The 14726-nt window shown below is 47.9% G+C and overlaps 1 protein-coding gene across 1 annotated transcript in view; it reads right to left on the bottom strand.

Moving 5' to 3' along the window:
• Positions 1-14726, bottom strand: part of AHCY (adenosylhomocysteinase) — a 403130-nt gene that overhangs the window by 65440 nt on the left and 322964 nt on the right. Inside the window, exon 9 of the mRNA XM_069652263.1 lies at positions 7597-7791. Coding sequence (XP_069508364.1) covers positions 7597-7791 — 195 coding nt within the window. The remainder of the gene's footprint in view (positions 1-7596; positions 7792-14726) is intronic.

Raw genomic sequence — 14726 nt, forward strand, 5'->3', positions numbered from 1 at the left:
GAGAGTGATGCATTGAACAATCCATCTAGAAATAGTGGACTTTGAAACTGCATCCCCTTCTCTTCCTGCTGCCACCGAGACGAAGAACTGATTAGTCTTCCTCAGTGGTCTGGTTCTTTCCATGTAGAACATGACCGCTCTGCGCACATCCAGTGTGTGCAGACTTTTTTCTCCCAAGTTGGAAGGATTTTGAAAGAACGTTGGTAGTTCTATAGACTGGTTTACGTGGAATTTCGATATGAATTTCGGTGCAAACCTTGGGTGCGTGCGTAGAACCACCTTATCTCTGTGAACTGTAACGAAGGGATCTAGAACAGAAAGAGCCTGTAGTTCACTTACTCTCCTGATGGAGGTGATAGCTATTAGAAAAGCAGTCTTAAGAGTGAGGTCCTTAAGAGATGCTTTGTGCATGGGTTCAAATGGTGAGACCATGAGTCTGGTAAGTACCACGTTAAGGTCCCATCCGGGAGCTGGGTCAGCTATCGTGGGGTGTATTCTCTTTACTCCCTCCATGAAGGCCTTTATAACAGGGATCTTCCACCACGACACTGAGTTGGGAAGTGGTGTATGCAGAAAGTGCCGCTAGGTGGACTTTAATGGAATTGAACACTAGACCTGAATCCAATAAATGGGTCAGGTATAGAACAATATGTGTGGGAGAGCAGTCAATCGGGTTGATGCTCTTTCCTCTGCACCAGATGACAAATCTCTTCCACTTGTTAGAATAGCAGTGGCGAGTGTTAGGTTTTCCCTGAGGATGTCCATGCATCTCTGCGGGAGCTGTAGATGTCCAAATTCTATGATCTCAGGAGCCAGGCTGCTAAGTTCATGTTCTGGGGGCATGGATGCAGAGTCCTGCCCTTGTCTTGTGACAGCATGTTGTACGGGCAGGGGAGTCTCACTGGGGGAGATAGAGACATCTCCATCAAGTGAGCGAACCATGGCTGTCGGGCCCACATTGGGGCCACCAGTATCATTGTCACTTGTTCCTGGTGCATCTTGTGCACAACCTTGGTGAGAAGGGGAGTCGGGGGGGGAAAAGCGTAAACAAATTTCCCTGACCATTGAATCCACAGACCGTTCCCCTTGGATTGGTTCTGGGGGTACCTGGAGGCGTAACTTTGGCATTGTGAGTTCTCCAGGGTTGCGAACAGGTCTATTTCTGGGAATCCCCATTGCGTGAAGACGTCGAAGACGATGTCTTCGTGCAGTCGCCATTCGTACTCTTCGGGCAGGGGGAAATCTCTGCTGAGTTCGTCTGCCAGCAGATTGAGTTCCCCTGGTACATGTTGTGACAGTAGGAACATGTTTTGTTTGAGAGCCCACTTCCATATATTTTGGGCCAGTTTGGACAGTCCTGGAGAGTGGGTGCCCCCCTGCTTGTTGATGTAGTACATGGCTGTGGTGCTGTCTGTAAGGACCATCACTGTTTTGCCTTGTAGGTGTTCCTGGAAGGCTTTTAGCGCTTTGAACACAGCTAGTAGCTCCAGTAGATTTATGTGTTTGGATGCTACGTTCGGAGTCCACACTCCGTGAGCAGTCTGATGGGATAGGTGAGCCCCCCATTCTGTGAGGGATGCGTCTGTGGTTAGAGTGGCTTCCACCGCGGGTGTGGCAAAGGGTTTCCCTCTTACCAGGTTTTCATTTGTCCACCACCGTAGCGAGAGAACCAAGGCCTGCGAGACCACCACTAGATCGTCCCATAGTCCACTGGCCTGACACCACTGGCTGTTGAGCCACTCTTGCATTGGGCACATGCGCAGGCGCGCGTGAGGTACCAAATAAATACACGACGCCATCATTCCTAGCAAGCGCATTGCTTTGCGTACCGTCACCTCTCGACCGGCCACATATTGAGGGATCTGAAACAGCATGTTTTGGACCCTCTCGTTGGAGGAGAACAAAAGGTCTACAGTCTTTTGGGTATTGGAGAAGCATGTTTCGTAAGAATCCCCTGTTATGAGCCAGTCGTCGAGGTAAGGGTAAACTGGGATGGACAACCTGCGCAGGTGGGCCGCCGCCACTGCCAGTACCTTCGTGAATACCCTTGGTGCAGATGCTATGCCGTAGGGTAGCATTCTGAACTGGTAGTGTTTGCCCTCTATCATGAACCTGAGGTATTTTCTGTGCGCTGGCAACATTAAAATATGAAAGTATGCATCTTTCATGTCTAGTGTTGTCATGTAATCTCCTTGTGATAGCAGGTTGATCACTTCCTGTAAGGTCACCATACGAAACTTCTGGGGTTTCGTAAACTTGTTCGCTGGGCGCAGATCTAATACAGGGCGCATGGTTAGATCCTTTTTGGGTACAAGGAAGTACACTGAATAAATACCTTCCGTTACCTGAGATAGAGGCACGACTTCTATGGCTCCTTTTTCCAGCAGTTGGTCTACTTCTTGGAAAAGGATGGCAAGGTGTTCTGGTGTCATGCGTCGTCCCCTCGGGGGTCTGTATGTTGGGGAACCGTTGAATTCGATGCAGTATCCGTGGGCTACGGTGGAAAGTACCCAGCGGTCTGACGTTATTCCCTCCCATGCTGGAAGAAAGGATGTTAGCCGGCCCCCGACCGGTGTTGCATGGGAGGGGACGCGAATCTTCGCGTCACTTGGTGTTGTTGGGGGCTTGGGAGCCTCTGGGGGTGGAACCCCGACCTATCCCTTTGCCACGGTGCTGGCCTCTTTGGCTGTACTGCCCACTATTGGTCTGGTAATTGGTGGCAGGGTACTGTTGCTGCTGATTTTGTTGTTGGCGTTGGCCACGAAAAAAGCGTTTGTTGCCATAGCCGCGTCTGGTAGTGGGCTTAGAGATCTGATCAAGAGTTTTGATAGTATCGAACTCTTTTTTAGCCATCTCCAGAGCCTCATCCACCGCTTTCCCGAAGAGGTTCGAGTCTTCAATAGGTTTATTTATTAAAGACGCCTGTGTCTCCGGTTTGAAACCTGAGTCACGCAGCCATACATGGCGTTTTAGGAGTATTCCCTGAACCAGGGAACGTCCCGCTGTCTCTGCAGCATCCAGAGAGTTCTTCACAATGCTCTGGTTGACCTGGGTTCCCTCGCCAATAGTTGATAGCAGGCGTGTTCGTAGCGGTTCCGGCGCTTCTTCGGCGTCCTTGCGCAGTTTGGCCCACTGCGCGTTCGCGTAGCTAGCTAGCAAGGAATTATTGTTCGCAATTCTTGCAGAAAAGGCAGCCGAGGATGTGACTCTCTTTCCAAGGGCATATAATCTCTTGCCCTCCTCGTCAGGTGGTGCCTCGCTGGTGGACAGCGGCACCCCTGCCCTCTTCCTTGTATTAGTTACTACAAGGGAGTCAGGAATAGAATGTCCCCTGATGTACAGCGGGTCTGAGGGTGAAGGAGTGAACAGTTTTTCAATTCTTGGATTAACTCCTCTGATTAGTGCGGGCGTGGATAGCGAAGGGATGATTCTTCTCTTCACTGAAGCGAGGAGGGGAATGGTCTGGCTGACCGGGGGTTTCTCCTTAATTACTCTTTCCACAAAGTCTATTTCAGGAGAGACCTCCCCAGTGTCCAGTTCGAAATGTGCTGCTGCCCTGCGCAACAGGGCATTGAATGTGGGTTGATCGTCTATGGGAGACGTGTTCCTAACAGGTGAATTGTCAGGAGGATTTAGGTGAATTGTCAGGAGGATTTACGTTCAGGACATCAGTGTCCAAATATACTGATGGGGACTGCCAGGGGTGTGAAGGCCCTTCTTCTGGATTTTCTCCGAAGCCTTCTCCTACCATGTCTGGGTTGTCTTCCAGACCTTCCTCCTGGTTCTGTCCCTCTTCATCGTCCACAAATTCATCCTCCTCCTCCAAGTATTGCTCCTCACCAGTGAGGTCATACACATTATGGAAATCTGAGGCTGTGTCCTGCTGGGAGGGGTTGAATAGTCTCGGATATTTAGCCCTGGGGTCTTCCTGAGGCCCTTCTCTTGTTCTCTTGGGAGTGGGAGGGTTCTGGGTCTCCATAAACCTCTCCATGCAGAGATGGAGCCTTTCCATGGTCTCATGGGGTACCCCTGAGCGGTCTAGCGGGGGAAATTTAGTGTCTTCCGCCTGAAAACGGCTCGACCTCTCCCATAACGTCGAGGAAAGTTTCCCGTCGCCGTCAGAAAAGCCTTCCGGTGTGCTGGGAGTCCCCCCGACTGAAGGGGGTAGTCCCCGTCTTCCTTCGGGCCTTTTCGGCGTGTCTTTCGACCTTTGCGTAGCGCTCGACGTGTCTTTCGGCGTACGCTTCTGGGCGTCGGCTACAACGATCCTCGCCAAGCTCTCTACGACTAGTTTGTCAGAGGAGGGCTGTGGTTTCGACGTTACGGGTGTCGATTGTTCTACGGCGGCGTGCGCTCTCTGCTGGTGTGCGCCGGCCGATGGTTTGGGGGCGGCGCCCTTATTTGCCGAAAGCCCAGTCGCTGGTCGCAGCTGCGGTTGCGAGAGGGGCTTCGAACCTTAACGGTCCGAGGAGGCCGCCGGTGGAACCTGCGTCTCCTTGGGCGCTGATGCTTTCTTCGTCTTCGACGAAAAAGAGCCGTGGGTTGTGTGCTTATGGGTGGTATCGTGTGCGTCAGTGTCGCCGGGGTGTTCATCCCCATAAGCAGGGCGTGAGCCGAGCCCGTCGGGGCCGGGGACAGACGACGAAGAGCGCGAGCGCTCTTTAGAGGTCTACTACTTCCACAGCGGAGGTCGTGTTATCACGTTCCTCGTCACTGTCGGTGGTAGCGGCAGCGGGTGAGGAATCGGCCTTCGACATAGCGTAGGCCGCCCACCTCTTGACCCTACGGTCTTTTAGAGTCTTTGGCTTAAGAAGCCGACAAGCCGTGCAACCCTCCTCCTTGTGATCGAGGGGCAAGCAGCGGTTACACCGTGAATGCTTGTCCTTCCAGGTGAACTTGCCCTTGCAACGCGGGCAAAACCTAAAGGGTGTCCTCTCCATAGCTGAGGCAGTAAATCGTGATAACGACCCCAAGGGAAAGGAAAGGGAAAGGCATTCTCAGAAAGGAAACAAGAGATGTCCCACGACCCCACTCTCCCTATTGTATTTGGCCTGCGAGGCCAGGCCACGTGTTCGGCAGCGCCGAAGGATCTCCTCCGCTTGTCCCCTCCGTCGAAGATCTTGCTCGGCGGAGAAACAGCTTCACAACTGCGTCGAGGGAGGGATCTATGCGTTATATATTAATAAGAAAACGACCAAAGGTCGAGGAGATGAAATCTGCAATGTCTCTCGAGGAGCTCCGCGTAAAGGCGACCAGTAGCTGGGCGGAAAAAAACAATCTGAGGGACCTCGACGTGTGAGGGATTGTGGGTACAACACACGTCACTATAGGGATAGTGTTTCAGACACGCCTTGTCGACGTCCCCTTTTCGACTACAAAAAACAAAATGCAATACTCCGCAGTGACCACTGGATGCCGGACCTATGCACAGCATGTGATTCTAAGCAGATTAACAAACATCAGAAGTTTTATTACACTCCGGCATAAGCTATACAATGGAACACGTTGTTGCTGCCGTTTCCCCCCTCCTTTGAGTGCAATATGAGGTCATTCATAACGCACCTGTACACAAGTGGTTCTAGGCACGAAATATGCCCTTCTGGAACGAAGGACTGTCATCCTAAAATATACCATTGAAGGCCTCCTGCCAGTGTTGGGCAATTGTTTTCCACTGTTGAATTGTCTCACTGCTACAGCTGTTAAAGGCTTACATATGTAATGTACAAGACTTTATTATGACTAGGGGAAACCTGTGCTAGGTCATTGGCTTGGATCCTGAACATGTTCATTACTGTGTGTAATGTCGTCCAGGAGTCTTTTCCTTGACTTCCAGCTGAAAGCAGAGATGTAGTGCCGACCACCGGGTATGGGGCCTCCATGTTAGGTTAACGAGTGATTTAGGCTTCAAACGGCCACGTTACACTATGCTCTGCTTTATTTTGTGTACACCAAGTACTTTTCCCCCACAAATATTGTGTGTGACCTTAGAAATAAAGTGTTTATATTTTCAGTATATCCGTGTATTGCATTCATTTGTTGCATTTGTTAGGATTCATTTTCTCTCTGCCATCCTCCCTTCCGCCAAAAAGGTAAGCCCGGCTGCTCTGCACCAACTACCATTGTGTACTCGTTTCTTTTGGGCAAAACTTTTCTACCACTAAGTTAAACAGCCCTCAACATTGAAAGTTCAGCAAAAATCTTCAACAGTCGTTGTCCGCCAGTACACCATATCAGCTGTGTTGAAATAACCACATGCGCCTATGACTAAACAGAGGCTGCACAACACATTGATAATGCAGAATGTCCTGCTTTCCAATTTTATAAAAACATCTTTCACTTGCAGCTAATTCTAAAAGTATGTGTCATTTTAGGAAATTATAGCAGCGCACTTTAAGACCGACTGTCTTAACTGAGAATATACTATATTGAAACATTACATGTGAATAAGGTTTTTCTTAGTGTCGACTTCTTTAAGTGAACACTGGTTATTCCCTGCTTCCAGCAATTATGGTGCTTTGGATAAGGCAGCAAATCGAGACCTGCATTCCACGCGTACTGTTCCTTTACATATTGTAATTTAAACAGTTTGAGATGAAAATAAACAGCCACTTGTCAGTTCAATCATGTCACTATCTGATGAAGTCTGTGGGTCCTCAAAAAGCTAATCCATCCTCTGCATAATATTTCCGAATCCAATAAAATGCATCAAACCCAGCATACTCTGACTTTAAAACTTGTCTAACATGGGAGACAACCTGCAGGTTCAGTAGGCTGCACTATGAACACCCCCCACATCATTGGTGCTGCAGAAACAACCTCCTAACAGGCAGAATTGGATGTTAATTCTTGCCCATTCCAAACGGAATTCATACCAAACTAACCAATATTCTTTGAAACATGACCTGAATAAAGAGGAAAGCCTGAACCCAGACCCCACTCAAAAAGGTACTCCATCACCAAGACCAATGAGAAACATCCAGGCATATCAATTCATTTTGCTTACAAAGAACATAACCCACCAAAAACCTTGCGTCTCACGTGTGATCCACCTGCACCAATTACATTCTCCAATAATTCTTAGCCCACACCAAAACAGTCCCCTCTAGAGTCAATTTGTAACCCAGTTCAACACCCGGATCAGCCCCAGAGACTTCAAAGCTTCCAATCTGGAAAGCAGAACACCTCCCGTGTACAAATCGCTACCCACCCAGGACAGTGGTCTGCAACTTCTGGACTATAGCTCCCATCAGCTCTAGCAAGCACAGTCTGTTATGGGATAATGGAGTAGTCAAAAACTGCATTGAGACAGATTGCATATCCCCACTCTTCCTCACTCAGGCCCACAGCCCCCCCCCTCCCCCAACACAAGAAATACCCACAGACTGCAGTTGCTCCTTTTTCTACACATACCAATAGTCAAGCACAACACCTTCTCTTTGCCCTTTACTCAACCCAACTATTCCAACCCCTTTTTCAATTTCTGATCCACGAGAATCTAGAGACCATGACAATGGCAGCGAAGCATAGTATAAATACCAACTGCCTTAGAGAGCAATAAAAAGAAATCTGTTAGGCTAGTGCTTTGCCAAAACTCACCTTCTTTGGTAGGAAGTGCACACCCACAGGATACTTGTCCGTATTCGTCCAAAGCTCTATCTGAGCCAGAACTTGATTGGTGAAGGAGTTGCTCATGACAAAGCTTGGGTGGCCCATGGCACAGCCTAAATTCACTAAGCGGCCTTCAGCCAGGAGGATTATGTGCCGGCCATTCTTCAGCTGGTATCGGTCAACCTGGGAGAAAAAAGAGCCAGACAGGATCAGATTTAGATTGGCAACAGTTTTTAGCAAGGTGTGCCACTAGCAGATATGTGGCAGCACCCACTCAACTATACTAGAATGGCGCCACATTAAATTCATGGGGTGAAGCCCTTAGTTGAAGTAAACCTTACATGTATTAACAGAAAGAGAAAGTCTGAACTGGAAGACATCTTTTCCCAAGTAGGACCCATATAACTACAGCGCAGCAGCCTTTGGGGTTGGCTCTACAGAGTATCTAGCTGAATAATTGAAGTAGAATTTTGCCAAATTAGTAGCCTCATTTGCAACAAAAAGATCTGGTACGATTTATTTCAGCTAATGTATTGGGGAGACAAAGTTAACTCTTGTAGTGGTAGGCTTTCCTGAAGATCGCCAACTGCACAAAATCATAATCGAACAAGGCCAGTATATGAGTGTTGGCAGTCAGCCTTCTATGGCAGCTTGACCAATTGGGCCTTAATTACATTTTTGCAGCTATAAATGTTTTCTTTTGCTACTGAAGGTGGTCTGCAACCTTTGGATCTCCAGATCCTTTGGACTACAATACCCATCCGCCCTCAACAGCATAATCAATGGTGATGAAACATGCGGGTTGTAGTTCACAAAATATGGAAAGCGACAGGTTGGAAAACCCTGTTGGAGGGCATTCCGTTGAAGGTGGAATTTACTATTCAGTATTCTTCTATGGCGTGCCTGAACCTAAAGGTCTGCTTTTAAATGGATTTCTTCAAAACATTGACTAATCCAAACCTTTCAGGTGGCGAGAACTTACAAATTTAACAGGCATTGGGACCAGACATCCCAGCCCACATCCTGGAGGGGCACACAAGGCCTGTAGAAGCCTGCGAAAGCATCTGTGTTTCGCGGGAAAGTACAAGCCCAAATAAGGAAGGCCCCGGGTCGGCTCGACCTGGGGAAGGTGAAGGGAGCAAGACGGTCAGCGGACAGGACAAAGGAGCCTCGTGGTCTGGCCATTTTGGGAGCCCTGTTCCAAGTAATTAGGTTGGCCTTCTGAACTTCTGCGCCACCAGGACAGAGTTCAGAAATCCGTCTTAACAATGGACAAGACGAAAATCCATCGACATGAAACAACCCCACCAATGCAATGATTGACGGAACCTCCTTCTGCCTTGCCTCTTAGCTCCAAAGGCATGCTTTCCCCATCAAGTATGAACAGAAGCATTAATGGAGCAACATTTGCCCAGCATGCAATCCAAGTAGTCCTCTTCGGGGTGAAATTTAGAACTATGATTTGAGTTTCTAGGAAGGCAAAGGGGTGGTGTAAATGGGTGGCTGTTGATCTAACCCTCACTCTCACTCTCCTAATGCTCAGCCAGTCCAGTCAATATTAAGGGATCACAGAAATATCTGGAGTGCCACAAGCTGCAGACCCCTTGCTTTAGAGACTTGAAATGCCTTTAAAGGTTAAAATTTACAATGGCAAACAACTGCCCATGTACGCACACAGTACTTCTTGCTGAGCTTTTCATCACAGGTTTGTGATGAATTGTTCACCATCTCTTGACCCAGGCAAACAAATGTCTTGCTGTCGGTTACGACTGCCAAACATTTTTGGGCTTTTCCTGTGCCGTTTTATGGCTCCCTGAAATGTTTGCTTTCTCCCTGCTGGTTTTTGTGGATGTTGGACTATGACAACAGTGGAACTTGAACTAAAGTCCACTCTGCCACTGGAACCCTTTTTCATGTGCTTGTCCTATGGTAGCCCCTCTGGTTCCTTCAAGCACAGCATTTTGATCGCCAGATGATTATATAATCCTACAAGTGTCTTGTGGAGGAGGCTGGTGCCAGCTATGATTTAGTCCTGGCTTTACCAGGTGGGATTCAATTTTTTTGCATATTAGACCAATGTACTAGTAGGATAACCAAAGGGGAACATTTTTTAAGCCCTCGAGTCTGCCTAGTGTGTAATTGGAGGGCTGGCTCCAGCTAGCTCGAGTGAACATATAGCTAGGAGAGAACATGTGCATTCCTCAGATTGCTACCTGAATTGCTGAAGGTTTTCACAAAGATTGACTGCTGCGGATCAAGACCAGGTTTGGCCACACTGGGTGGACCTGGCCCGTGTTTGCTCCTAGATTCTCCTTTGGCCCTGTGAATACTTGCTGGGCTTTTACTTGTCCTCCGCCAGGACTCCCCCTTGCTAGCTGGACTCGCTGTTCCAGGCTAGGATAGTTTGCAGGCGTGTGCTGTGCAGGCTATGGTAAATCCTACTGGACCATAATACACCAAGTAGGGAGCCTCCAGAGTACAGGGATGCCAGAAGTCAATCTCTTCACTCATGGGCCATCCCGGGCCACCATCTGTTGCTCCCATCACCAGACTGTTCTTTGGTCGTTGGCTGCCCATTCTTTACACATGAGCTGCCAGTACACTGTTGAAATTTTAATTTTTATTTTCACAGTAAGCAAACAAATGAACAGCAGTCCATGAAATTCACACATCAACCAAGTGAAAGCAAAGTAATCAATTCGCCATAAACAATCCAAACATCATATAAACATCAAAAATAGAACAAGAAGGAAGAAAGGAAAAGAAGAAAAAGAAAAAGAAAAGGAAGAAAGAGAATAAGAGCGTAGGAGTAGAAGACAAACCAAAAATTTCAATGCAAAATACTATACCTCAGACAAAAGGGCATTACAAAAACCATCACACAAACTATAGGTATTATACAGATTATGAGTGTTCAAGGGTAAGTACATAATACCCCAGATCAAAGATCAGGTTTATCCATATGCATCAAGAAAGCAGCTCCAAATGTCCCAAAATTTTTCAATGTCACCAGTGAGTTTGTAAATGGCTTTTTCATACGTTGAAACAGTAAGTAGCTCCTCCAACCAGTCATCAATGTTAAATGAAGTACTTGATTTCCATGACCTCAATATGAATTTTTTAGCAACCATGCATGCACGAAGCAACCAAACTCTCTTACCAAAGTCAATTTCCTCCAGAGAAGAGTCATCACCCAAAATCAGTAATGAAGCATTCATGGGGATTGTGACATCCAAGACCAGACTCCACTTCTCACGAACCTTATCCCAGAATTGCATCGTCTTGGGACAGGACCAAATGAAATGACTCCGAGATCCTCTCGAACATTTACACTTCCAGCAAAGATTGTTGTCTAAAAGTCGTCTCCTGAATAGTTTCTCCGGCGTCCAATAGGCCCTGAACAACAACTTAGTTTGAGAAGCTCTGAGGGACCAATCCAAACTTCCCAAACGAGTGTTTTCAAGGCACCTCCGCCAACATCTGAAGTTAACATCTTCCCCCAATTCCTCCGCCCAAATTGCAGGCAATCTCGGATCACCCTTCCGAGTAGCTTTTATAATTCCATACATGGTAGAAGCAGGGTGTGAGGCACTCAAGCATTCTTTCTGCTACATTCAGTGTTGCTTCTGGGTGATGGGTCGTCCCTGGAAAACACTTTTTTTAGTCTGTATGGTTAATCACTGGTCTAGGTTTCTAGGCTCTGGGTACCAGATCCTTTTTCCAGCCAAATCAAAGCCACCAAAAACATATGGGTTTCTACCACCATCTCCAAAACAAATCTTCATTCACTGGCGCTGTAAGTCATTGGATCCAGGATTCGTGTAGTTCTGCAGCCCTTGCCCAAAACGGCTCGCCCAAATTTCCCATAAATTGCCATGTACTTCATTGTCTGGAATATTGCTTGGTGTCCATATGGTCTAGTCTCAAATCTAGAACTGGAGCCAAGTGGGGTCATTTCTGGTGTTCAAGGGAGCTGGTTGCACAAGTGGGGTGGAACTGAGACTTGCCTCGCTTTAATTTATAACTGCAGTTTGACCATGGACTGTTTCTTTCCATCTGTAAACATTCTACAAAAGTTTTATGCCTAAAAGGGGTACTTGCCTGTGTTGGGGAGATCCATTATATGATTAATCCCCTCTCCTAGTAAGGCTACCAGCACTATTTGTTGGACTTCTGAACTTCTTGTTCTGAATGTGGGGAGCCTACCACCCCTCATTCATTCTCATTTGCTCCAACCATGGAAACTATGTTTTACCCTATTTCATGGAGTTTTGCTTTCCTCCATACATCTTAAAGATAGCAGCGTTTCACTGGGCAGTGTTGCTGGGGACCCTATGGGTTCTTTTATATTCTTTCATTTTCCCCAAGAACTACTGTTCTTAAGGAAAGAGGCATGCTGTAGCCTTCCTAAACATATAACGAGAGATTAGCACGCTCCACCTTATACGAATGCCAAGTGGATACCTAGTATCCCCCTTCTCTCCGCTCTTGTAACTTTTTGGTTACAGTGACAACCATATAGTTATGGCTGGCAGCAGTGGATGTGTTCAACCAGCTTTTGTGCAATTTTCCACTGCAGGCTGTATTCACAGCCCCGGTTATGCACAAAAGTGTCACCTATTGTTAGGGAGAATTCTCCTTTCTGTGCTAATTCCCTTCTACCTTAAAAACCCCCTTTTAATTTTAATCCTGGGGTGAGAGACCTTTTTCTCACTCATGTATTTTCCTTTGATTTGAACACGGTTTCTTTTGGTTTTGGAGTCTGACAAACTCCATAGGCATCTTTTTGTATTGGGACACAGCACCTTCAGAGAAGGCCTTTGGATTTCTGCTAAGGTTTAAATACCTTCTCTTGGATAAACTACTGTTTCCAAGAGTAATGAGGTGAAATTCACTTTACTTACCTTTTTCTCTTTGTAGACCCAGCACACATTATCTTATGTGGAGTACTGGGGTGTTATAGTATCCCATTTGTCTACCTTCACATATAACATTTTTATGTTACCCTTACTACAGTTAATGGCTGGTGGCAGTGGTTTAATTTTCCGACTATTGTGGGTTTTTACCATAGGCTGAATCCTCAGCTGCAGAATGGCTCCCAAAATGGCTCCCTCCCACCCCAGTCTTTTTTCGCCATTTCTTGTTGGTAAGGTCCTTCTTGAGATTTACTCTTGAGGTTTGGTCCCTTTGTTTTGTCTTTGGTGGGGTTCATGGTTGAAACCCACCTCTGGCTCTAGCGTGTCTGGCAGGGCAGGAAGCAAGGGAGGTTCCCGAAACTCCGTGTGCTTAGTCTCCTTGGTTACAGCAATGCACCTAAAGGTGATTGGCTGGCCGACTGGCTGTCCTTTGAGGACAGCCACCCTGCTGTGTGAGTGACAGCTGGGCTGCGAATGAATGGGAGAAACTTGCATAAAAGGAGAGGTCTTTTGCAAGGAAGGCAGAGTCGACCACTGGACATAGGAACTGAAGAAGAAAACTGGAAGAGAAGCTTGCTGCACCCTCCTGGACTGTTGGTTTGCCTGTAAAGCCCGGCTGCAGTGCCGATGATCCAATTTTCGCATCGACAGAAGCCCGGAACGCATGACTTCTTCCCTTGGGTTGGTTTTAGGAAAGATTTCATGTTATATGTAATTTTCCCTCCCTATATACTCTCGAAGGACTTTTTGGGAGATGTGCAGATGCGTCATGGACAGGGCTCATGGCAGCTTATCTTTTCATATAATGTTAACCCTTTCCTGTCATTTAAACCGCGTGAGGCACAAATACGTTGCCTGGCTCCAAAATGCCATGCCACGAGGTTCTTCATCTGTCCTTTGGCCATCTTGCCCCTTTGCCTTCCCCAGGTCGAGTCGACCCGGGTCAGTCCTTATTTGGACATGCAGTTTCACACGAAACACCAAGCTTTTGCAGGCTTCTGCATGCCTTGTGTGTGCCTCCATGATGTGGGCTGGGGTGTCTGTCCCCAATACACATCCTGGGTGCCAGAGAGTCTGGAGTGCTGTAAGTGACTGGGACCACCATGATTCATGATTGGTCCACGTATGGAGTGTTTGTGAGCAGATCTCCCATTGGGTCCTCTCCGTTTTGGGGCGAAGTGAACTTTGGATAAGGGGAGGCTGAAAACACCCATACCATGTTGATCTCTGGAGTTCACACTGAACCAAGGATAGGACCCTGAAACTAAGAAGCGGAGTCGAGGAACCGCTGGTGAACGACTGGAAGGTTTGGCACCCTGAGCCCGCTGTCTTGTGGGATCCCTCTGCATCTGGTCGCCCTAGAAGGTCTGCGAAGACGCTTCGACCCATTAGAATAGTGGGACCAACTATTCTCTGTACCTTCAACAAAACCTGCAAGTAAGCCTTCTCGTAGGTGTCCCTGAGCCAACCAGTGGGCTGACCAGCTTACGCAGGACCTTTGCTGTCTCCGCCGTCGTTTCGAGGAGGCCCTCAAAACTTGGTATACTGCTAGCTCTGTGTCCCCAGCACCCTCACACCGAATTTGAAACACTTGGCATTCCCAGGTCTGTAGTGAGACAAGTGCGCCAGGACCAGAGTAAACGCGGTTACCGTGTTGCCCAGCTGCGGCAATGATCTTTGCAGGTGCGCTGCCTTTGTGACCCTCTGCCCCTGAAGCCTGTTGCAGGGAAACTGGCCTGATCCATCCATCAGGAGCGGAGAAATCGCCACTGTCCCATTTGGGAAAACTCACTATCTTCAGAACTGAAAGCCGCAGAGCGGTCATATTGCCGCAGTAGAACCTGCAACCGAAGTGGACCCGACTGGCGAAGTTTGGTCCGGAGTGTGCCTGGGGCCGGTGAGTAACCCTAACCGGTGGCCCATAGCGCCTACATCCATTATTACGCACGAGTGAGTGGCCCTTGGGAGTCCCTCTCCTTTCCACTGCTAGTGCGAACTATTCCCAAACCTTGGAATCCCCTCTGCCTTCAAGTGGAGGCCCTGGGAATCTATTCTTAATCGCCTCAACCACCTTCCTGAGCTGCTAGAGACCCCTGAAGAGACCCCGTTTTGTCCACTGGAACATCTGTGTGGGCCTGCACTACATGTACTTTTGAGCATAAGGCTCCTCTCTTCTTAGGGTTTGAACTGCGTTAGGCAGAA

This window comes from Ambystoma mexicanum, chromosome 3p (assembly GCF_040938575.1).
Source record: "Ambystoma mexicanum isolate Mex_15411 chromosome 3p, UKY_AmexF1_1, whole genome shotgun sequence".
NCBI classification, from domain to species: domain Eukaryota; kingdom Metazoa; phylum Chordata; class Amphibia; order Caudata; family Ambystomatidae; genus Ambystoma; species Ambystoma mexicanum.